This window comes from Brienomyrus brachyistius, chromosome 8 (genome assembly GCF_023856365.1).
Source record: "Brienomyrus brachyistius isolate T26 chromosome 8, BBRACH_0.4, whole genome shotgun sequence".
Classification (NCBI taxonomy): Eukaryota; Metazoa; Chordata; class Actinopteri; order Osteoglossiformes; family Mormyridae; genus Brienomyrus; species Brienomyrus brachyistius.
The window spans coordinates 6,867,476-6,895,264 of NC_064540.1; the positions used below are offsets into that span (position 1 = coordinate 6,867,476).

At 45.8% G+C, this 27,789-nt stretch overlaps 3 protein-coding genes across 3 annotated transcripts in view; all 3 read right to left on the bottom strand.

The window, feature by feature from the left end:
- Window positions 1–23,906, bottom strand: part of rpl29 (ribosomal protein L29) — a 102,299-nt gene extending 78,393 nt beyond the window's left edge. Inside the window, exon 1 of the mRNA XM_049021817.1 lies at window positions 23,897–23,906. The gene's annotated coding sequence lies outside the window, so the exon portion shown is untranslated. The remainder of the gene's footprint in view (window positions 1–23,896) is intronic.
- On the bottom strand, window positions 2,985–12,655 carry dusp7 (dual specificity phosphatase 7). Its single transcript, XM_049021813.1, has 3 exons — window positions 11,818–12,655; window positions 9,275–9,703; window positions 2,985–5,657 (listed from the first exon to the last, which is right to left on the bottom strand). The coding sequence occupies exons 1-3, from the start codon at window positions 12,218–12,220 to the stop codon at window positions 5,350–5,352; spliced, it is 1,140 nt and encodes a 379-aa protein (XP_048877770.1). The 5' UTR covers window positions 12,221–12,655; the 3' UTR covers window positions 2,985–5,349.
- The window catches only part of LOC125747080 (POC1 centriolar protein homolog A-like), a 40,420-nt gene continuing 34,716 nt past the window's right edge, over window positions 22,086–27,789 (bottom strand). Inside the window, exon 11 of the mRNA XM_049021812.1 lies at window positions 22,086–22,733. Coding sequence (XP_048877769.1) covers window positions 22,638–22,733 — 96 coding nt within the window. The 3' untranslated portion in view covers window positions 22,086–22,637. The remainder of the gene's footprint in view (window positions 22,734–27,789) is intronic.

Below are 27,789 nucleotides of genomic sequence, written 5' to 3' on the forward strand. Positions count from 1 at the left end.
CACACACACACTCACACACACACACACACACAGTCAAATAATAATAAAAGGGCAAATTCATTCTGCGTTACACCCTCAAAACCAAATGAACGTAAAATATAAACATACCACACAATCTTTAGTGCAAAGAATGCTATGTATGAGTTCTTTTATAATGGGGTAAGTATGTTTTTGGGGGGATTTACTGTAATTCACCAGCATTTGAGGTTGCACATTTAAAATGGCGGTTTTACATTTGCAAAATGCTGAATACAAATAAAGATCAGGGCTTAAAAACATGCTGCAAAATGTCTATCCTTGCCAAGCCCTGTTGAGAAACTCGGCCAATTCAGAAAAAGAGAACCGACATGCGATGTTTCATTCTTGTCTTTGACATGAAGAAACATGTTACAGCCAACTCCTCTCTTTCTTCCTTTTATCTATCTCACAGTTTTTTTTCCTTCATACAACGATCTCGACAGTGGTTGCACTTTGCAAACATGTTATTTCCGGAAAATGAACATAACGCATCTCAATAAACTTTAGTATCCTGAGGAATGCGGCGGTTGTGTTTAGTGTTCCCAGCTCACCCCCGCCGCTTTAAACGGCGAACAGAGATAAGCTACGGTGCCATGAAAGGGGAAACTTATCAGCCTGCAGCTGGGGAGTCTTTCCGAAGCCTTTGTTCGGGCGTTTTTTTTTTTTTCGTTTGGTAAATGCGGGATCCTTTCACTTCCATTCGCAGCAGCGGTAGAGAGGTTGCAGTGAAAACCTGAGGCAATGGACAGATAGGTGAACGCAGTTGAAAACAACAAATGGCGACCAGGTGTCTTCATAAATACTAAGAATAAGAACACCTACAATGCTTATCTGCGTAGCCCGATCTATTTCCATTAAAGATAGGAAACGCCACAGAACAGTTCCTGGACAGATCATATTGGTCCACAAATTAAAATTCTTACATTTTCTATTTATATTCATGAACACCCTATATCCACCTAATTTCCCTATTTGTTTTAATATGTTTACACCTACTTTCAGTGAGAGCTTTAAATAATGAAGGAGTGGCTGTACTGGTGTGGCTTTCAGCCTTAAAGCTTTGTGCAAACCAAAAACCAGGGCTTATATAGGTTAATCCATTCTCTGAAGAACTCACTCCAATTAAACTCTGAAATATTACTACAAGTAGTAAACTAGGAGCAGTGGTGTTCTGTGGTACTTTGTAAACATTAATTGATATGGTTAAATTCTTATCAGTATGTTTTTCTTGTTTATAACAGTATTCTTAGGTGGCGTCTTTGTAAACAGGAAGGGTGTCTGAACCAGCCATGCAGTCTTCAGTATAATTAGCATTAGGTGTGATAAAGAGCAGCACCAGTGTCTTCTTACTTGAAATAAAAGCAGCACTGTATTGCTTAACCTCCCCCACCCCGTTCAGCGATGACTGTGTCTGGGCAGAAAAAAGGAAGTGGCTCCGGTGGTACTTTGAGCAATCGGATATAGCGCCGTCACATGCCCTTTGCATGCAAAACCGACCGCAGAGGAACAGGAAATAAGAGAGGGGAGCGGATGCCTTATCGCAGCCTGGGAGCCACAGCCATCGACAGGCATCCAGAAGCGAAGCCTTCGCTTCCCCAGCCAGAGAAGCTGAAAGAAGCTCCCCGTCACACGAAGGAAAGTCGGGGGAAAAAAATGGAAATGACCTCTGATCGACAGGCAAACTGCTGAATAAAGTGAAACGAAACGTCTGTGCTGGGGCATTAGGAACGGCGCGGGCTTCAGTTTTTGATATTTTGTCGTTACGAAACCTTCACTTACTCACCTCATGGCCTATTTATGAGAAATGCGCGCATGCAGAGAAGCGCAAATGGCTGGTATCCTCAACATGCCCTAGGATATAAATGCTGAATAATCTAGATGGCGATGAGACAGACTTTCGCTTGTTGAGAAACCGATGGTTTAATTGGGGCGACACAGCGTCCTGTACTCTGAAGGCTCTGAATTACTGTAAAGAAAACAAAAAATAAATAAATGGTGGTTGACAGAGCCAGACACGTTAATCAGACTATTGCACTCAGGTCTCTGATACAGTCTGCTGGTGATTTACGGTAAGACACTAAATGCATCTGATTGTATTAGGGCACAGGTTTCCATAATGGTACTGGAAGGCAGCAAGCATCATTGAGAAAACTACTTCAAGGAGGACCAGTCAGCCAGTCTTCTCTTCTCCAAGCTGCATCCATCCATTCATCCATCCATTTTCTATAACTGCTTATCTTATTCAGGGTTGCGGGGAGTCCAGATCCAATCCCAGAGACGCAAGGCGGGAAACAACCCAGGAGGGGGGGCCAGCCCATCACACACCATTCACACCCACATGCACACCTACAGGCAATTTGGTAACTCCAGTTAACCTTAGCATGTTTTTTGGACTGTGGGGGGAATCCGGAGTACTTGGTAGAAATCCCACGATGACATGGGGAGGACATGCAAACTCCACACACGCGGAACCTGGGAGCTAACCACTGCACTACCATGCCGCCAATCCAAACTGCGTAAATGGTTGTTACTCATTGAAAGACTGGGATTCCTCCATCTACAGCTTTCCCCATCTCCAGATCTAGGATGCTGTACGAAGGAGGACAAATAAATGATGTGGATCGGTTTACATCGACACCCAGGCTGCCTGGCTTAGCAAGAGCAGGTGCTACTGAATTAAAACACATTATACTGGAAAGCAATCCCATGCGTATGCAGATGGGGTTGGTAAACCACTTCAATGTTGATCTAAAGGGGCGGATATCCTGCCTAAAGACGCACTCCTGACACGATAACAAGCACCACATGTATCCTTTCACTTTTACTTTCTTACAAAAGAAGCTCTGTAATGAAGTGTTTAACTTAAACGGTTTTAAACAAACAACTAGTCATGCAAGACTCTCCATCTCTCAGACACGAACCCTACGTACGGGAACAAATCACAAGCGGAAAATAAGGACAGAACATTTGTAAAGAAAAAATAATTCAATATTTATTTGTAGTATAAACATGTCTTGTATTGGTTTTCATATACTATACAATACATAGGGTCAATTTTATATCCTTCATAAAGTAGAACTGCCCTGAAACCAAGCCAAGTTTTATACACATATATAGATTGCATCTTAAAAAATGTATACAGCACATATAAAACAGCGATGACATAATTACGTGGAGCTGTAACACGATGCAGATGCATTGTCAAAAAAATCCCTGAAAAAATCCTCGGTGAGGTAAGAAATACATTTTAGTCACTGTCACTCTTAAAACCAGCCTTAGTTCATCTGGCACTTTCTTTAAAACTCGCGCTACAAGGTACTTCACAGAAACTGAGGTTCCCGTGCTCAGGAAATATACAAAACGGAGACAGGAAAGAGCGTAGTTCCTCTTATAGTTGTTAAAAAGACACATTCCTCCACAAAGAGCAGATGGAAAGCAAATATTCTCTTAAATTAAAACAAAAGAATAAAATCTCCATTGTGAGATGTATGTTTTTAGAAAGAGATCCCGGGGTACAAGTAAATTGGCTCTTATGGTCTCGCCGCATCCGAGTCGTGACTGAGATCGTATGTAGGAATGAAGGCATCTGTTGCAAGCATGAAAAGAGACTTGAGATTTTCAATATGACTGGGAGATTAAGATTGCATATTAGGTCCACATGACTTCAAGGCCACAAGATTAAACACATATGAAAGATATTAGTTTAAAAAAAAGAAGAATCAAGTCCCATAGACACCAGGTCCTCCAATCAAACCGTTCTCAAGGAACAGAGGCAAATGCATTGGTTAATTGTTCCCAGTATTAAAGACTGTAAAATTATTAGCCAGCTCCTTTATCGCCTTATACTTTGTCACCCCAGGTTGCAAATAAACCCAAGTGCTTCTGCTGATCTTATACAAAAGTAGAGGAATTCAAAAACAACAAGATCGGTAGAAAAAAAAAACGTTCGTATTGCAGAGAATGAGAACCATCTATTCGGACCAGTCACAAAAAAAACACGTGGCATGTTCATTATTACTAGGCTGTTTTTCCAATGTTTTTTTTTTTTTTTAAAAAAAAAAAAAACCAGTTCTGAAGTCAAATACAAATACAGTATCAAACAGTCAGCATTAGAAATGCTTTACAAAGGTTATATAAGGCCAGTTTAAAGCAACTCTAAACTCCTGCAGTGCCTCATCCAACCTCATCCACCCACTCAATGTTTCTGTCAACGAAAGCCCTCTGTGGGCACCGCGCGCTCCTCTCCCGGGCTCCCGGCAGCGTCAGTCCTTAAAAAGACGGGTCCCGTCTGTCTGTTTTCAGCGGACAAAGTCCTACACTGCTAGAGAGCGGAGCCTATTCTGGCACAATAATAATAATCATAATAATAATCATAATAATAACACCCATAGTAGTATCGCCAAGGCTCATCAATGTGAGAAAGAGGTCCATCTTTTGTATGTCTTTAGGAACAATGACCTTCTAAAGGACTGCAGCGGCACGTCACAGCCTAGAACTGGCCGTCCCGGCAGAACTCTGAACGTCCCTTTATACGGCTGGAGTACCAGCTTTAAGTGCCAAGATGTGAAAGGCTTCACCACTGTGCAAACTGCATTACGTCATTAGAAACGTAGGCTGGGGGGCGGGGGGGGGGGGGGGGGGCGGCCCTGCAAAACAAACAGCCATAAGTTCTTTTCTCTCATTTCTTTTTTGTTACAGTCAGATTCTTTTCTACAAAAAAACTTGCGTGTATTTATCCATTTTATAAAACATATATTTTATATATATTCATTTATATATATATAAAATATATTTATATATTATATATTCACGGAACGCATATAGTATAGTACATACATTTTATATGCATACGTGATGATAAGTGTGTTTGTTTCTTGGTTTTGAGATCTGACCCTACATCCAGTAGAGTGAGTTCACCCTCCTGAAAAAATAAACTAGACAACACCCCAGTGGGAACTCTGCTGGCAACTTCCAAGTCAAGAAAGCCAAGGTGCGTCTCCACAGAAAATAAGTTAAGCGCTGCAGTTTCATCTTCCCCTCTTTGTATGAAGCTCTTTGTGGCAGTTTTCCAGTCTATTACTTCCTTTTTTCTGAAATAAGACAAAAAAGGAGTCTGTCTGAAAGGCGCACAGGGCCTCCTCTTAATGGCCAAAGGAGCAGCAGAGGGTCCTGGATGGACCCTCGCAGGTAAAGCTGAATTCCAAGGTGCCACCTGCTCCCTATCCCCTGTTAGCTGCCTGGCCTGGACAACAGGTCTGAAATGCTACAGGAGACAGAAAATAAACATTCAACCGGGTGGCTGCCCACCCATCCCCCCCCCGCAGCCGGCCTTCAAGTGGACTCCAGCGTGTCGAGCTGGAAAACGTTGTGATTGGTCGGCGTGGTGAAGAAGAGCTGGTCGCTGGGCGAGCGGTTATCGCACGGGCTGTTGAGGCCCAGTGTTCTCTCGAAGTCCAGCAGCTGGCCCATGAAGTTGAAGTTCGGCGAGATGTTGGACTTTTTCCGCTTGACGTAGTCGTAGGCGTCGTTGAGGGACAGGTTGAGCTTCTGCATCAGGTAGGCCACGGTCACGGTCACAGACCGGCTGATCCCTGCCAGGCAGTGCACTAGGATCCCACATTTTTTGGAACGAGCCTCATCTTAAGGGGCAAAGAGAACAACAACATTAGTCTCAGTGGCGCAATTCTGGAAGGTTTTTACTGTATTTTTGTATACAGTGACCCACATACAAAACCCACAGTGAGTGTTTCATATCTTAAAGTAGACATTTTGGAAGCACTCTGGGTAATATACTTTGCCGTTGCTAAACGTTATCGTACTCCTGCCCAGTCATTGCCGTTTGATACACATAGCCTGTTCTTGTTTGTCTGCGGGTCTTCAAACATTTCATGACAAATGGAGCCCTGAATTAAGGATATATAAAATATTAAATATAAAACATTACTGTAGAATAAAAAACAAAGATAAACGTGCCAAAGAAAGATTGTCTCAAAACACTGCCGGAACGTGGTTGGTGTAACGCTAAACCATTGTGAATCATTCTGCTTTTATTGCTATGAGGAGCTAAGAGCCCCCCACCCTTCCCCAAACGCATTTTGACTTCAGATTTAGGTCATCTTGAATTGGGGGGGGGGATTTCATGCATAAATATTTCATATAAGAAGGCTTGCCCACATTTTTCCCTCCTGCTGAATCTCTATCACAGCACCATTTTAAACAAGGGCCATTTTAAGGTTTGAAAATATGACATTAATTGGTGCAGTGAGTGCCGAAAATAACGAACATTTTTTTTTTTTGACAGAACACAAGAATCACCGTGATTAGAAAAGGCTGAATGAAGCCAGCCATTCAAGAGAACTGCTGTCCCTGGTGAAAAACGCAGGACTTGACTTGCTGGCTGACCCACGTGTTAGATGTGTTTATTCATAATTTCTGCAGCTTTCTGGTTCTACAAAGCAGAAAAATAAAACCAGACCACACAACACGGGGAAACTGCTTTTTCTGCAGAACGACGAGAACAGCAACAGGAAAATCTCTCATTTCTACAATCTTATACTGGGCAGAATATACTGAATTATATACTTTTATCATTGTTTTAATTCCTAGATCACTACAGTGCCTCATAATGCTGCAGTATCCCGTAATGTCTATATCTGGAAGGGAATACTCATTGGTGCTTTTATGAGAGAGACACAACTGGTCATCCACGGATCATTCATGCATAGCTCTTTTCCCCCCAAACTGTACAAATATTTACTCGTCTCCAATACAAAATAGAGTAGTTGAGCTGGAGAGTGGACGCCCTCTGTATACTGGGTACAATGAGACATTTCTCAACTCGCTATTTCCCGTTATCATGATTAAGTCCAGAACAGCACTCATATTAAAATTAAGAATCGATGGAAAAAAGAAAAGATATGGCAGTTTGATCGTTTGTTTCTGACAGCAACGGCAAGCATGATAATGTCATGATACCAAGAGCACACAGGAAGACCAAAAAACAGGCTCTCCCCCGAATCTCATGGTGCTGCCCAAACATCCTCAATGGACCTACATCTGCAATAAAACCAGGAAGGACGCTCAGATTACCAGTCCGTCAAAGATGCACCATACATTTCACACACAGCCACATCGATAAATATATCTTCTGCCCTATCGTAGGAAGTCATATCTGATTAACACCCTGCAGAATATGGCAAGAAAAACAGAACAAGTACTAAAGGTTTGAGTTTTCTCTATAAATAACCACCAAATAATCTCCATGATAACCCCTAAAATATGTGTAAAAATTTCCTTGGAACAGAATACTTTCCAAAAACCAAAAAAGATTCCTGCATGGCTTTGATGGGCCTCGTGAATCTTGATTCCACTCAGGAATCATAAAGTGCTGGTTAAATAAGTGAACTAGGAATCCTGTATACCGCACTCGCATTGCAATGCTCGCCCATCTGTGATGAGAGAAGTGCAAAGTCATTTAAACAAGATACTCCAAAACAATTCATGAATGAGAATGTTACTGATAGCTGAGCTGATCCGATAGTGGATTTAGCAGCCGGTAAGCAGTGTGCTTAATGTCTGGGTGGCGACTTTAAGAGCCAGGCATGTCCAGGAGGCTGTACCACAGAGAAACATCCCTAATGTAAACTCCTCCTATAAAAATATACAGCAACAGAGTCCAAATAAACATGGCATAATGTAACAGGGCTCCCTCATCGCCCCACAGCTTGTGGGCTGCTCATCTCTGCAATGGCCTGTCACTCCTCTATTCTATTCCGATCCTCTCAAAGGAGCAACCGTATCCATGAAAATCCCTGAATCTTTGGGCTTTTGGGGACCTCCACGTCTTTCCTCTCTCTTGGGCATAAGAGGACTCATTCAGACAGTCTCTGGTTTTCATAAAACACCAAACAACGGCACTCAGTTGCTTGGAATGGGAACCCCTGAGTTTTCAGTAAAGAGCGACATGCTGAAACGTGTCTAAAGCGTCTTCCTCGGAGAGACGCTCGCCCGGAATTACATTCCAGAACCTGTCTGTCTCCATTTCCTTTCATAAGCATGCAGTATCGCATCTCCTGCACATTGATTCACATGTAGTCTCTTTACCCCAAAGACATTCAAGTGACGATGACTATACAGTGCCCCTTGTGGCCAAACCTAGAGCTGCAGTTCGATTTCTGCAGTAAAATGAAGGTTTTAAGACTAGAACATTTTGAGCTTTAGAACACGCTTCTTTTTTTGCAGGATATGATTGCAAAAAGAGCCCACAACACATAAAAAAAGTAGTTTTCTAAGCTTTAATAATATCCTCATGGTTAAATTAAATTGATACCAGCTTGCAGTTTTATTTTAACGTTTAAACTACTGAGTAACATATAAGCAATAGAATAACTAGCTTAAAAAGTAGCACTTCACAGAGGCACAGGCGAAACCGAATTAAATTACTTGCTGTACAGTCTCCATCTTGAAAACTGTAATCCTGCACAAGGTCTCTGCTGCCTGACTGTTTATTTTATGAGACAAGACAGTAACAGTAAATTAAACACATAACCCCCTACAATAAAAGATCTTTCATTCATGTTATATTTAACACAGATGAATGAACACATGACACTGCCGTTTCTGGTTAGGAGCACGTGACCCTCACATCCCACTTACACGAAAAAAGGAAAAGCTCAGAATTCCGGCTTAAATGAAACCGCGGCCTTTCAGAGACCAAGAAATCTTTATGTGCTTATAGCCTTGGCTTTACATGCTGGTTGATATCAAACTGACAGCAAAGAAACTGACAAATTCATGCGCCGAGAAGTGTAATCTGCGGACAATTTAAGGTGACTAAGCAATTCCAGAAAACTTTAACCTTTATCTTAAGTACACTGAGGTCTGCAGAGCACATGTGGTCAAGTCAGCACCGCAACATTAAAGGATTAAATAATTAAACCATGTCCTGCTTTACTAATTCCTACCCTAACGATAATTGACACCAGCAATGACTTTATAATGGGTATCCCCACACTAAGACTAATATTAATTATAGATATTTGAGAAATAGCTATCAAGGATTCCGGCCTGGCAGCTAATTAATGGCAATACATTATTAAATCTTACGAATCGTTTGGGAAGATACTGAACATCGTATCCTGCAAACAGCTATCAATGAGCGATACGTCAATCAGGCAAACGGGAGATACCCAAACACACGGTGTGTGCGGCTAGATTGTGTAAAGACATGACAATGATAAAAAGGCAGGGTGCTCACCAATGAAGGAGATGGCTTCAGGGAAAAACTGGGAAAGGTTCTGACTCCAATGGTCAGAGATGGGGATCTGCTTGTACTTGAAATCGCCGTCGTGTTCAAACATGTTGGGCAGGTTGGGCGTCACGTTCAGGATGTACTTGATGTTGTACTTGCCCAAGATGTCCAGGTTGGCGGAGTCCTTGGCACAGCCCAGGTACAGGTACGGAAGGATCTGGACGGGGAAGGCTGGCTGGTTGCTGGGCAACGGGCTCCCCTCCGACTCGGTGGCGCTGCCGGGCTCCCGGTCGGACTCCCCGTCAGAGCAGTCCGAGTTGATGCGCAGCCCACCCAGGCCCAGTACAGAGGATGGAGGTGAGCTGCTGGGGCAGGAGGTGTCCAGGCTGATCTCGCAGTGCTCAGGGTAATCCGTCTGGAACTTGTTGAACCCCCCTGGAACAATGCAAACGATACCCAATCCTTTAAATTACAATAACAACAACAGCAATAATAATAATTATTATTATTATTATTAGTAGTAGTAGTAGTAGTAGTAGTAGTAGTGGTAGGAGTAGTATTTCAAAATAATAATAATCAGAAAATAATAGCGTCAATACCATAATAATGTCAAAATTACAATAGGAATAATGTAAAGCACGAAATGACAACAATCATACAGGCAGCAGAAGTAATGCGTGAACTCTTTTAGGAAAACTTACACAACTCATCAATTCATTTCAGACGGATTTTTGGATAGCTGAGGTGGTCCGTACACACCAGTACATCCACTGCCACACGTACTACTACACTGTGGCTACAATTTGCAAACCAACAGCCATATTTGTGAGGGACGTAAACGACCTCGGAAAAGCCTTTAAAACCACTTCAACAGGATTTTGGAAATAACCCCCCGAATATTCCTGCTGCTGTAAAACGACGACACCGAAATACAAATGTGAAAATAAATTCGTAATTCTAATAATTCGGCACGTTTTTTTATTATTTACACGGGAGCTGTATAGTACAGTTTCTGTTGTAATCGTATTGTTTGACCTTAGGTGTGTTATTTTACATAACACATAATAAGCTGCATAATCCTTCATCAGTTTCCAAGTTCCGTATCATTATCATATAACCTTTGACAGTACAGTCAATGTCTGTTATTGCCAATTCCCTAAGGGTCTGTAACTTAACACTAAACTTAACCACTAAATAGCACGCGTAAAGGAGATCAATTCAGCAAAATATCGTACGATCTAATTTATATAAGCGCTTAAAGAATATAGTAATGAATATAATATAACAGAATATTTACAGAATGAGAGCACAGTGCGGTAATGATATGCCTTTTTTCTTTTTGTGAATGACAGTCATTTTGGGATATACCATGTAAATGCAGCACGATCACATGACGCGGATATAATTACTAAAAGCCACAATGAACAGTGTGTTCCCGATGCTCGCTGTTTGTTTATGAGCGTGTTTCGCAGGTGAGCCGCCGTTTCCCTTCCTGTTCATTCATGAAATCGTCGCCTTTTACCACCCAGACAACATGGCGCAGCCATTTTGGACATTTAATTGAATACATCTTGAGCTCCTTCGCATTCTTTCATAAATTTTTAAAATCGCAAAAAAAGCCACTGCATGCACTGTATCACCTTTGATCAACAAAAAACAGACGAGCCTTTCGTTTTAATAGCTCACAGTTTCCTCTGTGATATTGTTACTCTTTCGTCGTAATTTGGCGGATACTGTAAGCAATAATAAATGATCAATGTGGAGGCGAGCACCACGCTGCGAGCGTCCCTTAGGGGGGGCATGCTTCGTGTTTTTGCTCTGTTTCATATCCCAAAACAACAACATTTGCGTTCAATGCGAGCTGTCACTGAATATAAAGCAAAAACGCATATTTCTCCTTTAACAGCCGACCTAGTTATAGCATAATCCAAACGCACACCTACAAGTCTATCTAGCTGTAGTTCCGCCTGAGCACAAGTAGGAAAAAGTCAAGCAGCCAAGTAATTAAATTAGAGACTAAAAGCTCCTTATTAATCTACCAAGGCAAAAGAAAAAAATCTTTCCATAAACACTGTATATGTATATATAATAACTGTACTCGGGTTGGAGGATTGAACGCATTGATCACTTCTTCAGTAGAATAAATAGCGCTTTTGAAAATCAATAATATTAAAAGCCAATGTGACTAATTAGTTGGACACTAATACTGATCGACTGTGTATCCGTCATAGAACATTATTTAATGGCGATAAATTTAAATAAAACTGAATGTTGCTGCAGATAGTTTTTATCTGATGTGTGTTTTGTAAACTGCTGAAATGTATTTTTAATAAAACACCAACACAAATCTCTGACCACTTCGAGTCGCACGAACTTTAATGTCTATGATAAAGCGGGAATTTTATTAATGGCAAATTCTAGTCTTGGGCTGTCGGGGACCTACGCCGGACCTCCGTTCACATGCCAGATGATGAATGGGTTTTATTTTACGCAGATCCGAGATCGGAAAGTTATTGCAGCCAAATGCAGACAGCCGGGAATATGCGTACCTTCCAGGTAAAAAGCCTTACAGCTGTCGTCCCGGAGCTTCAGGAGCAGAAGCCCAAGGACCGAAGTGGGCGCTCCGCTCTCCTGACAGTCCGAAGTGGCCTCGTCGTACAGAAGCACGGTGTCCGTCTTGCATCGCTTCAAGAACTTCTCCTTATCCTCGTTATTGGGGATAATGGACTTGATGGGCAGATTGCCCTTCTTGAGTCTTCGGAGCATCAGTCCTGGAATCGCTAAATTGATGGCCGTCTCTATATGAGACGATTCAAAAAGCTCATGCGATCTGCAGTCCAGCAGGAGCAGGGAGCTCCCGCCGGATTCCAGTTCATACTGCAGCCATTCCGCACTTTTGCTCGGCATCACCATATTCATGTCCCGGGAACCGCTCCAAAGATTATTTTTCATGAGTAAAACGTACTACGACTGTATATGCAAACAAACCGGAAAAAAACCTCCCAAAAAGCTTTAAAACTGCACTTCAGCAGAAGATCCACATTTCATGTGGCAGTTGTTCTCCAGCAATCTATCAGATGGTGTGATGCTTGTGAGGACGATCACGACGCTGAGATCTTGCAGGGAAAAAAAAACACATGAAAAATGTTTCTCTTGGTTCTCTTGAACTTGGAAGGTGCGATCTTACACTATGGATGTCCATGCGATGTAGCAGTCAGCCCTGTGCAAATCCTCACGCTTCCTTCAACAGAATAACATTACACGTGATTAAATCGACATTTTCCATTTTCTGGTATAAATAATCATTTCGGCTCGTATGCCAGCGAGTCTGCCTCCCTCCTGTTTGTCATTTCCTGCAACTACACCGTGACAGTCCGAATTAAAAGGGTTTTTGCAGGGCTGCCGTGTGACGGGAGAAGGAGGAGTTTTTGGCTGTAGGATTTAAAGACGCAGTCAGTGGCTCTGCTGTCCAGTTTGCTTCGGCTAACTTGTTGCCAGACGTGAAGCAAAACTGTTTTGTTTTAAAACATTTATTTGCCCAATGCAAGGTCTTTCTAGGTTAACATTAGTATCAGCGGAAGTCCAGATTATTTGCCCAAACATTAGGCAATGTTACTGTGAGATAATGTATACAGCGATTATACATACATACATACACACACACAAAGTGCGGCCATTCGCATTGCCCCTGGTATGTGGAAATCAGTTTATTGAAAGCCCTACATAGATATTCGAAACTTGAACATTGTTTGACTTATGTCCTGAAGTTAACTGGTGAAATTGTAGCTTTAAGCAGTTTAATATGTCACGGCAAATTCCGTTAATTTGTTTCTTTTCTTTTTTCCGTTTTGGCTGTTGAAAGATTCATTAAACTTCGTTTAGCCGCATGGTCGTTTTAATACGGAATGACCTAAACTGATCTAACTGAATTTGCATTAAAAGCACTAATCGGAAAGTTTTTTCCCACTAGTAATAGTATTTTAATCAAAATAATGGTGCGGGTTTTTTTATTTTACAATAATTACGTTTATATACGCCTCCATTTTCGCTGAATAATAACGTACCGAGCAGTTAAAGTACACAAACCGGGCACCGTGAAGTAATTATTAGGAAGACATCTTGCTGCACAACATCATCTCGCAATGATGACACAGACACAATCTCTACGTCTTCAAAAAAAAAGATATATATATCTTATATATTATTTATGTATAATTTTTTTTCCTCAGATATAGCATCCTGTTTTTTGCACGATTCTGTCTAAATTTGGCAATTCCATTACCTCACCCTGAAACTGAATTTCTTTAAAAATACAAGCGCTGTGTTGGAAATTAGGTTTGACATTTCTGATCATATCACTCCATCACTGGTATAGTAAATAGTGTACGAAAGTGCAAAATATTCGGTATTCAATACATTGCTATGCCAGTTTAGCCATCACTTGTTCATCCATCACTGTGTTAAACTGAGACATTAAGCTGTTGAAGTCAACCCTATCTTATGCTTAATTAAGTGGATGCAGTAGCAGTTCTTGCTACATACGATATTATTGCTACACCCCAGGCCTAATTTGCAGTACTTTGCCGGATTCGTATCTTTTAAAAATGTCTTTAAGGAAATAGTGAGTATATTGACCTTAGAAGTCAGAAAGCAAACGTGCAAGAGGAAAGAGGAAGCGTGAATGGCACATTTCAAACGGCCAGCGGACAGCGAAGTTCATGAGGGATGGTGCTCAGACAGAGAGCAGGCCAGTGCAGCTGATTTATACTCAGCTGGGCTTTGCACAGAAAGAAACTGGAGGCATGTTTCATTTGAAAACAGAGACAGGAGGCTCCTCTGACCTGGAAGACAACGTCCTTTCATGCTACCAGACGAGATATTTACTCCACAATGTGAACTCCGCTGCTCCTCTTCTTCCTATCCCAGATCGTCTTTGATCGCTCATTAATTAGCTGTTTAGGGTCTGCGTGGGTGTGTTTCTCTTTGTCTCTGGCTTGAGGGAACACACCTGGTTTTTAAGGCTCTGGAGCTTTTAAAATTCTTCCATCAGGGTATCATAAACAAAAATTATAGGTGAGTGGAGGTGAAACACCATGGACTGCCTTCATGGGATCAAAGACATTTGTGGTCCTCTTTGCTGTTGCATAAAAACCAGTTATGCCCTACATGAATGGGAATTTCTGGGAAAATCCCCTCCACAATGAATACAGCTTAATACAGACAACATAAGCCCCATGATTAAGCATCTACATATAAAAAGCAGGAGACTCAGTAAGACAGTTAGAAAATAAACAGCTTTATCTTCTTGTTTATTGATAGCTTTGTGACAGTGACACATTGGGCTGCGGCATGATCAGCCTCACATCTCTGAGTTGCTACTTGGCCTGTGGCTTGTCAATTAGGAGTTTGCATGTTCTCCTGAACTTCACGTGGATTTCTTCCAGATGTGCCAGTGTCCTCCTATAACCCTACAATATGCCACTTAGGTGAATCGGTGGCTCCTGATTGCTCTCAGCTTGTGTCTACGTGACGGGCGACTTTTGCGTGTGTGTACTGGCTGTGATGGATGGCGCCCTGCTCAGTGTCTACTCCACCTTCTAAGGACACACTTGGAATGTCGGAGGTAGGTGATAAAGGTCAAATAGAAGCATTTGTCCAGAAGCAGTGATCCCTCCCTGCATTGCCGATCTGGTTTATGATGTTCTCACAAAAATCAACGCCTTTGTAACTATATATATATATATATCCATCCATCCATTTTCCAAACCGCTTATCCTACTGGGTCGTGGGGGGTCTGGAGCCTATCCCAGAATCAATGGGCACGAGGCAGGGAACAACTCAGGATGGGGGCCAGCCCATCGCAGGGCACACTCACACACACATGCACACCTACAGGCAGTTTTAGCAACATGGGGAGAACATGCAAACTCCGCACACATGTGACCCAGGTGGATATATACATACATACATACACACACACACACACACACACATATATATATATACATATATATATCATACTTGGCTGTGTAGAACTATTTTAGTAGCTGATGATGTCATGGCAACTGTAATATATATGTGTTGATAAACACTTAAAAAATCCATATCCTGTTATGTATGTAAACAGGAGGACTTCCCGGAAATGTTAGCATAAAATAGAAGTGAGCAGCTGAGTTATATAAAGGTAACTAGGTTGAACCAGTAAAGGGAGATGAAATCTATCCGTTGGGCCTGGTTGGGGGGGGGGCTGTTTGATCCATTACTGACTACTTTGTATCATTACAGGAGGAGAGACCTCAGTGGGGGTGGGGGTGGGGGGGGCCCGGTTGTGCCCCATGAATGTGATGTTTGTGCAGAGGGATCTGAGAGGGTAAGTGATGAGAGCAGATATCATATTTGGCAGAGCTGGTTGGCTGCCCCACTGCCAGATGTGAGCCCTTGTTAACGAAACCCAGTTTGCTGCTCCTCCCCCCTTAGTCTCTCTCTCTCTCTGTTCTCTGCCCTTGGCCCGGCCGCAGAGAGGGAACACAAAAGGCATGCTTTTCACTGCAGACTCCTCGAGATATGAGCCCGTTTCAGAGTAAAAAGCTCAAGGACTCCACAAGCACAGCTTTTTGCCTCATGCAGCTCTGAAGGTGCCCTGCTTCAAGAACCCAGCTGCTGGTCTTTCGGAATCTGGGTTAGATCGAGCAACAGTCAACTTACAACTTCTTTGTGTAGCAGAAGCTTTTATCCAAAGCAACATGTAACTGAATGCAGAGTCAGACGGCAGCCTATCCCGTTGAGCTACACACAACAAACATTACCTAAATGCATGTCCCATGTTATGTCCAGTGGCTAGGTCCCTCCTATGAAAGCTACACACAGAAAGGCAGACAGATTCCAAGGAAACTGTTTGATTTAGGCCCAACAGGGTGCAATGTTAAGCAGTGTATCACGTAGAGGGAGAGCACTGGCCGGATAATGCTCTCCTCACTGCGTTAGCTACAGAAAACCTGGGTAGATAAGAGGCAGGATGCCTGAAAGCAAGCGGAGGTGTCATTAGCTGGCCCTGAAGGGGAGGGAAGCAGATCCGGCAGGGCTCCCCACAGATCGTCGGTCCGCCGTCACAGCCGGGGGGGGGGGGCATGGGGTGCCGGTTCCTCCCCCTCTCAGACGGCATTTCCTGAAGCTCTTCAGCAGCCAGCCACTGTTTGGCCCGCAGATAACAAAATCACTCCTGTAAAATCCATCCTTTCACACTCAAGCATTTCTTCGTTAAGTTTATTCTTAGTCCTGCTATTTTGCACTTGGACATGCAGACGCAGTCCTGGCTTCAACAAAGAAACGACTTCTATAGGTGGACTTCCGTAGTTTCGGAAAAAGAGGCATGTGTGTCTTAGACTCAAACATCACGCATATTGCTGACTGTGCTGCAGTTTTCCTGTTTGATTACTAAACCAATAGTATATCTGTGAGAAATGAAGGTTTATTATGGAGGAAATGGTAAAGAATCATAGGGGTCAATCACATCATACATGTTTTTTTGTCAGAAACAAAATTGATATAGAAATAAATGATTATTGTAATAGAGGTGCATTTTAAATGCCACTCGGTCAAGCTGTTATCGAAGCATTTCCGAAATTTTCCTGAAAATGGGTGACATGAGTGCAGCGTACGAAAAACAGATATTAAGGCATCGGATTTTGGGAACCTGATGTGGTATTTACTGCAAAAAGGACATCAAAAAACAAAATCTCTTGACAACTTTCTGAACACGTGTGCAAATACGTTCGTAAGTACGAATAGGCAGGTTATATAAAACCGTTCAGTCACTTCCAAGTTAAACAGTCAGATAGAGCAAGCCTGCGAAGACATTCCTGTCAGCTTGCCCAGAAAGCGGCCCCATTTTCACAACACACAAGCCCCCACGTTGGGGGAGAATATTCCTTAATCTCCGTCACTTTTCACCCACTCTAATGAAAGTCAAAACCATCATAATTGCACTAAAACAGTACATTCCTTACAAACAGAATGAAGTACAAAGTAAGGGCCGTTTTCCCAGCCATGTGAGTGGATAATAATTCTCCATTTCTGTGCAGACAGCATACCCCGGGGGCGTTTAAAATAAGGGTTAATTAAGAACTCACATAAACACGCTCATTTCCTCAGCTCACATCCAGGGAAGTTTTCCCTCTCTCTCTCTCATTCTCTTTCTTCCTTGTTCATTCTTCCTCACTCACACTCTCACTCCCTCGCTCACTCTCTTCCTTACTTGTTCTTCTTCATTCACTCTTTCTCGCTCATTCTACCTCATTCACTCTCTCTCCCTCAGTTGTTCTTCCTCGTTCACTCTCTTCCTCACTCACTCTCTCTTTTGTTGAGAGCACGTCCCCACTGTCCATCCATGCATTTTTCACAGTATTTATCTATTCATTATTATCTACTCATTGCTATTTTCCTATTCATTGTTTAGTCACTTTATGCATTTCACCCACATTGTATATGAACCCCGTTGTCCAGCCCCTGTGTTTTGCAGTGCCCTGTGCTTTGCACTTTAAGTCTTGTGACCTAACCCTACCCCCCCACCCTTGAAACTTGCTGTTTGTAGCTGCTGTTTGTATGTTGTACAGGGGAACGTTATCCTGTGCCACTATACACCTGTACATGAGTAATATGACAATAAAGTGCATTTGACTTGACTTGATTATGAAATCACTGAGGATCAAAGGCATGGATCACCCACATGACCCATAGGTTATGTTTTTAAATGCAGTACCAAGGTAAAAATTGCATTTTGATCAAAATGTCCATCAGAATTTGCCACGGTATTAAGCCCAGGTCAAAGGGCCTCTGACACAGCAAATACTAACTCCATTTCAAACCTTAAATCAGTGTGTGTGCAGCTCATCCCCTTACTCTGCCTAGAACAGCGTTAGCGGAAAAGAGGCCCCCGCCCCCCCGTATGAGCCTGAGGCAGGGGGCCGCGACACTAGCAAGGCCTTGCTGGGCTCATGGGGCCGCCGAAGAATGCGATCAGCACGGTCACGCATCCAAAGCTGCAGCAGCTGCTGCGTGTGTGGGAGGAGGCGGGGAGCCCGGGAATCAGGGTGGGGGCATGTCTGGAATTCTGGGTACGGGCTTCATTCCCCAGGCTGGGGGGGGGGGGGGGGGGGGGATGGGGTGTATCCACCTGCAAGCACAAGTTAAATAGTGAGGTCAAGTAAGGCTGCATCATAACCTCAGCCTTGGACGGTACGTGATTCCCCTCGGCAAAACACGGCTCTCCGCAGCAAAAGGCGGTTCTCCTCGGCAAAACACGGCTCTCCGCAGCAAAAGGCGGTTCTCCTCGGCAAAACACGGCTCTCCGCAGCAAAAGGCGGTTCTCCTCGGCAAAACGAAACAATTCGACCGGGTTGTGGTCTGTTAAGTTGGTGATCATCAGCGATGAAAGAGGGCACTCAGGTCCTCAAAAGGGGGACACTTTCAGTCATTTGGGAAAAAGGGCTGGTGCTCAGGCACCTTTGGCCACCCTGCGCATGTCCTGGGGGGGCAGCGGGAAACTGGATAAGAGTAAGAGGAGTCGGGCATTTCGCCCATGAACACTAAGTGAGATGTGGGCCATTTAGATTATCTTAGATTAGCGGCATCGATATACAGAGACGCATGGCGTTGTGAGCCGGGGTCTGGCCGCACCCCCAGACCAAAGCAGGCCTCCACAGGAGCCAGCAGGGGCAGCGAAACTCCAGCCACCCAGCATCCTGTGGCCTTCAGCGGGGAGGGAGCGGCCGAGTGCCTTGGCTGCTGCAGCCTGTCGAAGAGCATGTCAGCAAACCTTTGGATCTGTGAGAATCTGATCACATAAACAGCGTTTTCATCCACTGTGACAAATGCAGCTAGTTTTTACTATAGATATTATTTGGTCATATAGCTGCGCTCATCCAGTTAGACTAAGTTACTCAGAAGCATTTTCAGGCTGAGTTCACTGATCTGAGACATACAGTAACTACCCTCAGATCCGACCCAGACACCCTCTATTTATACGCCCGGCTTCCTGCTGCTTGGACATCGCTGCCACCCCACTAAATGTGGAGTATTACCCAGAAATCTGCAAGGGGGAAAGGAGCCAGGAAAAGGAGTAAGGAAAAAGTCACTGCATGTGCTCCGTGAATTGAGCGTGTATGCGGGTGCTTTTTTAAGTTAACCATAATTACAGATATAAAGTCACTATTTAAATTTAGATACATTTTGTTTCTGGATTTTTAGGTTACGTCTTTAAATAGCCTCAAACAATGCGCTCTTCAATTACGGGTGAACTTTGCCAGAGTCGGAGCGTTTTATGGCCGTATAGAGCGTCTGCTCACTCGCCCGCCTGCCCGCTGACTTGGGTTTCGATGTCGGGGTTTAAATCACAAGGTTTACAGCCAGGTAACGTGGAGCATAAGAGCGGGCGTGTAGCTGAAAGCGGCAAGCGCCTCTCCTCACACTGAGCTCCTATCCTGCAGTCTCAAGCATCTCTGACGCTGTTGAGGTGGGTCATCAGGGACGAAAGGCAGGAGAGAAGAGATGGACCCTCAGTTCCACTTTGCACTGGGGGTCACGGGTCCTTCAAGTCACTCACTGAGGAGGACGTCGGCTCCAAGTTATCAGGGACACGGTGACACACCGCATGACAACATTTGACTGATTACAACCTTAAGACAGAGGAGAAAGTATGAACTGTTCCATGCTAAGGCCCTGTTCTTGTCTGACAGACGAGTTCAAGGATCATATCAGACACCCTGCGCGGATGCTGTGGACCAGACCAATCAGAGTGGGAGTTTAAAGTAGCTTGAGAACTGGCTGGGACTCTCAGCCAATCACAAAGCCGACACTCACTCAAGGAGGCGGGAGCAGGAACAGGAAATGGAGCAGAGGGTCTTCGCCAACTTCCAAGAGTAAGAGTGAATATGGGGGAGATACCAGGGATGCTGGTGGGAATCTATGAACAAGATAAATACACAGCACCAGGTCAAACCTTGTTATTGAAATAATATTGGTAACAGAAACCCAGGGGGTTACTGGTGGTGGTACAGGGTCACAGCAGGTGATAATAGCTTCACACCTCCATGGTTAGGGGTCTGAATCGCACCCCTGCTGCGTGTCTGTGTGGAGCTCGCATGTTCTCCCTGCATGCGTGCTGTATTCCTCTGGACGCCCTTAGCCACTTCTCATGCATCCTATGGATGATAGATAGAAATGGAAATAAGTAAATCAATTAAGTATGAATTATAACACACTTTCTATGATCACCCACTAGTCTCACTCAGAGATGTGCCTGAAGCACCCAAAATGAGCTGACTGCAGTGTCAATTGTCACCCATGCCCCTCCCTTTGTCGTATCCGTACTCTGAAGCACCCCTGAGCGAGCGAACGGATGACGAGAACGGCAGCGACTGGCCATGAGGCGATCTGAGCGGGCCGGGGGCCGAGCCGGTGAGTCGGGAGCAATACATCCAGATGTTTGTGCAAGGGGCAGGACATGCGGCGGCGGACTCTCCCCCAGTCCTGTGGGCTTCACATAGGCTTTATAAACCAGTATATGCCCCCCATATCCGCAGCACACTCACCAGGCACCACTATCAAATGCGAGGGTTAAAGAGCATTTGTTATTAAAGTTGGGCTTTACGGCAAACCCCTGCCCCCCGCCCCCCGCCCCCCGCCAGTCGTCAAACGGGCAGCTCCTAGGTCCTGAGGCCCATTTTCAAAGAGGAGGGGGCAGTTGTTTTCTCTGTTAATGCTCTGGGCTCAGGGCAGGCTCAAGCCCTCAGACAGGAAGGGGAGGGGGGCTGCCTGACTCAAGAATTCCGGTTTTATTTAATCCCCCCCCCCACTCCTGACTCTCTGGTCCTGCTTAACAAACTCTGCACTCAAGAGCCAGGCAGGAATCTGCTCTCCGCCACTCCGAGGTGCTTGCAGCTCCCCCTAGAGACCCGTCTCTGCACACAAGAGCTGCGCAGAAAACCCAGTGACATCATCTGTCTGGCATGACTTAATCTTAATGACAACGCACTCCCCCCTCTTAAAAAAGGAAAAAAAAGAAAAAAAAAGAAAAAAACTTTGGCTGGATGTTTCGTTCTGGGATTTTGAGAGGCATTAACATTTTCAGGAGTGCTTGCGACTGTTAGCGATTAAAAGAGCTGGATAAACACTGCTGAAAAAATAGAAAAAAATAATAAAAAACAAAAAAAAAGGAAAGTTTTGTGAGAAGCAGAAAAAAAGTCATGTGGCCAGACCGGGTCCTGACATCGTGGCGGTCCCTTCATCCTCCTCAACGCACCGCCGACACACCTTTCTGACGGGAGTGCGTCGCTGTCAGGTAGCAAGCTGCGCTATAGTTCGCCAGCTCACAGCTACGACGCTGAAGCGGATGGCCGAGTCATCCCTCCATCAAGATCCATATAAATACATAACCTCTTCCATCCTTCTTCTACACACTTATCCCAGTCCATCTCAGCAGCGGAGCCTGGTGTCCAATCTAGACAGCACTGGGCTGGGCCACACCCTGCCTGGGATGCCAGTACTACATAAATGTGATACAGAATTGGTAGCTGCTATAAAACAGCCAATATGATTTAAGCATTCCCAACAGGTCATGTGATCTAATGTGACCATAAGGTGTGTGTCATGATTTTGTGTGTGAGAAGCGTTGAGGAAGCCTGATGTCAGACAGCCGAAGTGCCTTGAGATGCTGATCGTCAGGCTCGCTGAAGAGTGGAGGGCCTCTGAAAGCATAAACACTGCACATATGGGGCAGGTAAAGTGACTGTAATAGAGAAACCCAGAAAATGACAAGTAATGGCAATTAAAGCACGTAATGTTTTATTATCGATGTCACAAATTTACACAACACATAAAAACACATAAAAATGATCCCTAAAAAACTATTTTACATCTGAAACCTTACTGTTAAATTGCCGTTAACCCTACAGTTCCGTTACCCCCCCCCCACACACACACACACACGAAGGCTCATCAGGAAACGATGATGACGATGATGATCCTCATAGTAGCTTTTGCCTGTACCACAGTCCCACAGCAGGCTGCTCATCGAATGCAGTGGTTGGCACGGGACCAGCCCGAATTAGACCTCGCTGGGCTGAGCTGGGTTACCCTTGGGCAGGTGCCATCACTCTCAGTGCCCAACAGGTCACCCTGAAGCACATCCGGCAGTCTCAGGGATTTTTTGGATCACATAGTTCCATCCAGTCCGGTGGGTCACAGAAACCCATTGTGCAGGGCCACAGCACCACTCAATGTAAATTCGACAGGGGGCAGTGGGATGCTGAGATGACCGATTTGGTGGATGAGGAGCAGCGGCATTCCCGCGTGGCCACTCGGAAGTCCGGGATTAGTCTCTTGGCTGGGTGATCCTGCGCTGGTTGTCAATACACTCCTTCAGCTTGTCTTCCGTCAGTGTCAGCCTCTGTTCCAAAATGGCCACTGTCTGCATGGGGAGGGGGACACATAGGAAGGGGGAAAAAAAAGAAGTATGAATGCATCTATTTTAGTCTCCTAACAGATGTTCTGTTATCTGTGCGTACAATCCCACTGATTATGAGGGCAGAATCGGGGCCCTGTCGCAGTTTTCCGAAGCCCATCACGTCATTTTCTATTTTAGATGCGTATAGAGGGGAAAAAGCCCCCAAGAAAGCCCCCTCTTTGTGAGCGATGGGGGGAGCAGGCGGCGGGCCGTACTTGCCAGCACCCGCAGTCATGTGTCAGGTCATGCCAGACTGAGCTCACTGAACCGCCCAACCCCCACCCCATCCTACGTAACGTCTTTACATTCTGAGACTTTTCCAAAGTGAGAATAACATTCAAAGCGCCGGAATTATGTACGCAGGCCATGTAACTGCAGACCTGGAGGACAATAGCTATTGTAAAACAGCTACCCAACTCACAGTGGCCCTGGATGTGCAGGGTCTCCAAGCCCCTCCAAAACAGTCAACACGTTCGGCACCTTTACTGATGGCACCTTACTTTCAAGGCCCATGAAACAAATCGTGCAGCATTCAGAGACGTTGTCTATGTTTTCCCGTTGAAGTCTGTTATGAATGATCCTGAGGTGGACTGATGCTGCGACTGAGACGGGCAGACTTCAGACTGTTGAACCCGTGAAGATGTTCTTGCTTGGTGGCTGATTCGAGGAAGGGGTGATTTTTGCCCTTGAAGGTGGTGTTAGAAGATGAAAGGCAAACAGTAACAGGAAGGGGGGGGGACAAAAACAAGAAGGGGGTAGCGGCCCAGTAAAAACAAAAACAGGAAGTGCTTCAGGACATGCGGCATCACTGCTGGCCCCCTGCACTGCTGGCGATTTCCGTCTCCAGTTCATATTGGTTTAATGAAAGGGCACAGATTTACCTGGCGCTGGGGAACAGGTCAGAGCAGCCTCTCACACACACGTCCCACTCAGAGGACACAGACAGCAAAGGAGTCCAATCAGCCGCTCGTGTACACATCCCGCTCAAAAGAAACGGTAAACGGGCCCAATCAGTTGCTCGTGTGCACATCCCCCTCAAAAGAAACAGTAAACGGGCCCAATCAGCTGCTCGTATGCACATCCCACTCAAAGGGAACAGCTAACAGCCCAATCACCCGCACATGTACACCTTCCACTCAATAAAATGGTACACGGGCCCAATCGGCCGCTTGTATACACATCCCACCCGAAGGAAACAGACAGCAAACAGGCCCAATCGGCCACTCGTGTACACATCCCACCCGAAGGAAACAGACAGCAAACAGGCCCAATTGGCCGCTTGTGTACACATCCCACCCGAAGGAAACAGACAGCAAACAGGCCCAATCAGCCACTCGTGTACACATCCCACCCGAAGGAAACAGACAGCAAACAGGCCCAATCGGCCACTCGTGTACACATCCCACTCGATAGAAACAGACGGCAAACGGCTCAAACAGCCGCACATGTACGTGTCCTGCTTGAGGGAAAGAGCCAGGAAACAGCTGGAAGACGCCGCCATGCGGGTGATTCCGGAAAGAGTTGGGTGGAAAGGCCCTGCAAACATGCTGACCGAACGTTTCCAAGAAAAGAGGAAGAGTCAAAGAAAGGGTATGTGGAAAAAACAGAGACGGAACAGGGCGAGGCCTGGCTTTGCTGATAGGACGGTGGCTCAGAGTGGCGGGCGCTTCCTGAGTGTATATGTGTGAGAGCCTTGGTACAGCCAGCGGACAAGGCCTAGACACACACACACAGAAGCACATAGACTGGGAGGAGCTCATGCTTAGTAAACAGCAGCTTAAAGTACAGGGGAAAACAATCACTGGGAAGCCAACAACCGCATTAGTGATGGACGGAGCAGGAACACACTCAGCATCTGACCCCTGGCAGCTTCTCTGGCAACGAAGCCCTGACATGTAATCGCCCCAATCGGACTGCTGCTTTCACACAAGATCTACCTGGCCAACAAATATCGGTACAGTCAGGATAACAGGAAAACAGCACATGAAAGGCGCAAGATGTTCATGTGTCTACTTCGGGACTTTCTGGAGAATGAAAATCAATAAAATCTATCTGAATTCTATTTCAGGGGGCTGCAGGTTTCCTCGTATCCTTCCCCTCATGGGCCACTTAGACAGGGCTCCATTTCCACCACCCCCACCCCCGGCATGCCGACAGGCTCTGGGCCGCCCCCGCGTGCACTGGGCTGTTATCCGAACCCACTGGCGACCCCTTCAGTGGAGAGAGAATGGTAGCTAGCAGGCAGGCAGGCAGGCAAGACAGAGGCGGGCGGGTGGGCACATTGCCTGCCTGCAGAGAAGCCATTTCCTGAACGCACCCTGCCCCCAATCCCCTCCTTCCCTGGAGGGGCCAAGAGTCAGAATAGGATAACATCTGCTGGCATTTCATGCGCTTTCACGTTTCCTTCCTCTGCGAGTTTGCGCTTTCAATCGATACGCACCGCTTATCTCCCCATTCAGCAAGCGCTGAAAAGCCACTCTTCCTGACCATGTAGGTTGCCCGACGCGACCAAGGCCTACCCTCGCTTGTGTCTCCGGTACGAGGATGCAGGCAAAAGGCCGCCTAGGATTCCTCAATAATGTTTAAACTACAATCCACTGTACCAATCTTGGGGGGGGGGCCTTTCCGGGCGACTCTGACCTCTCACTGAAGCTTCATGTGAGACATGGGTTCCAACTGGCCAAAGACCAAAAGGAGTTTGAGAAACAGGAGGATCGACACCCGACTGGTGCCTTTAACTGCAGTTCTCAGGCTCTGAGCACAGCATCACTCATGTCCACCTTTACTTTTTAAAGACAACAATCCAGAACGATTTTCTGCAGTCCAGTTCCTCTTTCCCACAGCTAAACTAGGAGTGGCGATAGCACTAATCAGAGGTGATCTTTGCAAGTGAACACTGACCCATTGCAAAAGGGAAATAACTTGTAATTGAGTACATGGGACATTCACAACGGTCACATTTTCCATCGAGAACACAGCAGACGCCACAGGGTGCTCCTGTTTGGTGTGACTCAGTCTTAGGTCTGTACCGAAAGCAGGCGGGACCCTGCACTTCATCCCGCACTCATCCTCCTCCACTCCTTCCTTAAAAGCCACGTCACGGGCTCATTAGGGCCCCGCTGGGCTCTGTGCCGTGCTATTCCAGTGCCGGTGGCAGTGCCAGCTGGCCCTCGCCAGTCGCGGTTTGGGTCCGGCCCGTCCGCAGAGACGACAGGCGCTTGCCACCTCTGAGCTCACTTGAAATGGCAGGCAGGAACGTTTCTTATGATGACGGGCTTTCATCCATGTGCATGTGGGCGGGGAGGGGGGCTTTCTTATGTTCTTTAAAAAAAGAAAGAATAAATGAATAATCCCCTCCCCCAATCCCCGCTTTGAGTTCAGCCATAAATTACTCTTCACTGAGCCGTTTAAGACAGATATGTTTATACTGGTTTCCTAGAGGTCAGCGCTTCCCAGCCCCAGAGTTGAGTAAATGCGGTCAGGGAACCCAGTTTTTGGACAGAGACGACCGCAACCCCAGTCCTAAAAGAGCACAGACATCACATGTAACCTGTCGGTCACTTGGCGGAACCAAACCGCATCATCCATGGTAAGCATGTACGTTTTTATATTGATTTTAAACTGTTTCACTGAATCAGTTAAACACCTTGCAATTGTTCAACTGCAATCCTTCCTGAGATCTAAACCAGCACCCTGACTATAGGCGACCGACAGCGCATCGCCAGTAGTGCCCGAACAGAGCCACCCACATGGCCCCCATTACTAGTATAATAAGCCACTCAAGGGCAGCTTGATTTTTCATCTTGGTACAGCACTAAATAAAGACAAGGCGTGCCCTGGAGGCACCCTTCTGCTACCATTGGGTGACACAGTAACGGACATACGACCCAACCAATCAGCACAAAATTTATGTGGGGAACATTCAGTTGAGCTAGACAAATATAAAGTCACCCCCCCGGGCGACAGACGTGGGCAAACTCTCCAAAGGTCACGGGGATGCCAAAAGCAGTGAGAGACCGATCCGAATGGCCCGGCGATTCTGCTACGGTTTCTGGTTGGTTCGCCGCGAGGAGCGGGGAACACTGGCGGCACGTGCTTGAGGAGAGGCGCGCATTTCGAGTGTGCACATCTGAAAGGGCTTTTTGTCAGAGCGGGCCCATTAGCAGCCCCTTAATGTGCCCGTTAGTCACCGCGGCGATGTGTGGAGAACACTCAGCGAAGCAGCGCTACAAACACCCTGCAGTAGGCCCGGGAACAACACCCAGCCCTGGCGGGTTCTCCCCTCCTCCAGCCAAACCTTTTTCCGTATTCACGCTTAAAGCTTTTTAATCCCTTCTTTAGTAATAGATGGCATTCAGCTGAAAGGCTGCTAGGGCGCCACAAACCTGCGCGGTAACTTCAGCGATGGCTTTTTCAGTTGTTATAAAGGCAAGAAAAAGAAAGAGAAAACTTAACTCCAGTGCTTAAAAAAAGGCCCCGTTAAAAGCGAGCCTCTTCCGGAGCTTTACCCCAAAGGCCGGTTTGTGTACTGGCGCTTTGGTTTCTGCATGAGACCCTCTTTTTTCGCCATTAGAGATATGGCGGGAATGCCAGAAGGTCAACGGGGCCATCTGCCAATGGGGAACGTCGACATGCCCCTCCCACTGGGAGCAGGGAGGGGGCTGGAGTAACATTAAAACAGTCCCGCGTGTCTGGAAAAACTCCATCAGAGCTCCCCCCCCGCCTCCCCACCCAAGGTCAGAGCTCTCCAGCACATGCCTCTGGAGGTGTCCTGGGACAGTGGGACTTCCTCCGTAATGGAAACCATCTGCTCTGCCCGTGCCGGCATCCAGCTCCAGTGCAGAAAACAGACGGAGGCCCCTTCTCAGCATGTTGCTGCACGGGATGGTGCAAGCCGGGCCTGAACGGGGGGGGGGGGGGGAGGGGCAGTCCGCCATCTTTAACCCCTTGAAATGCCGCCAGTCCTGCCCGGAGAGCGGACGCCAGGCCTCTGTGCGGCTCTGTGTGGTCCGAACGGGAA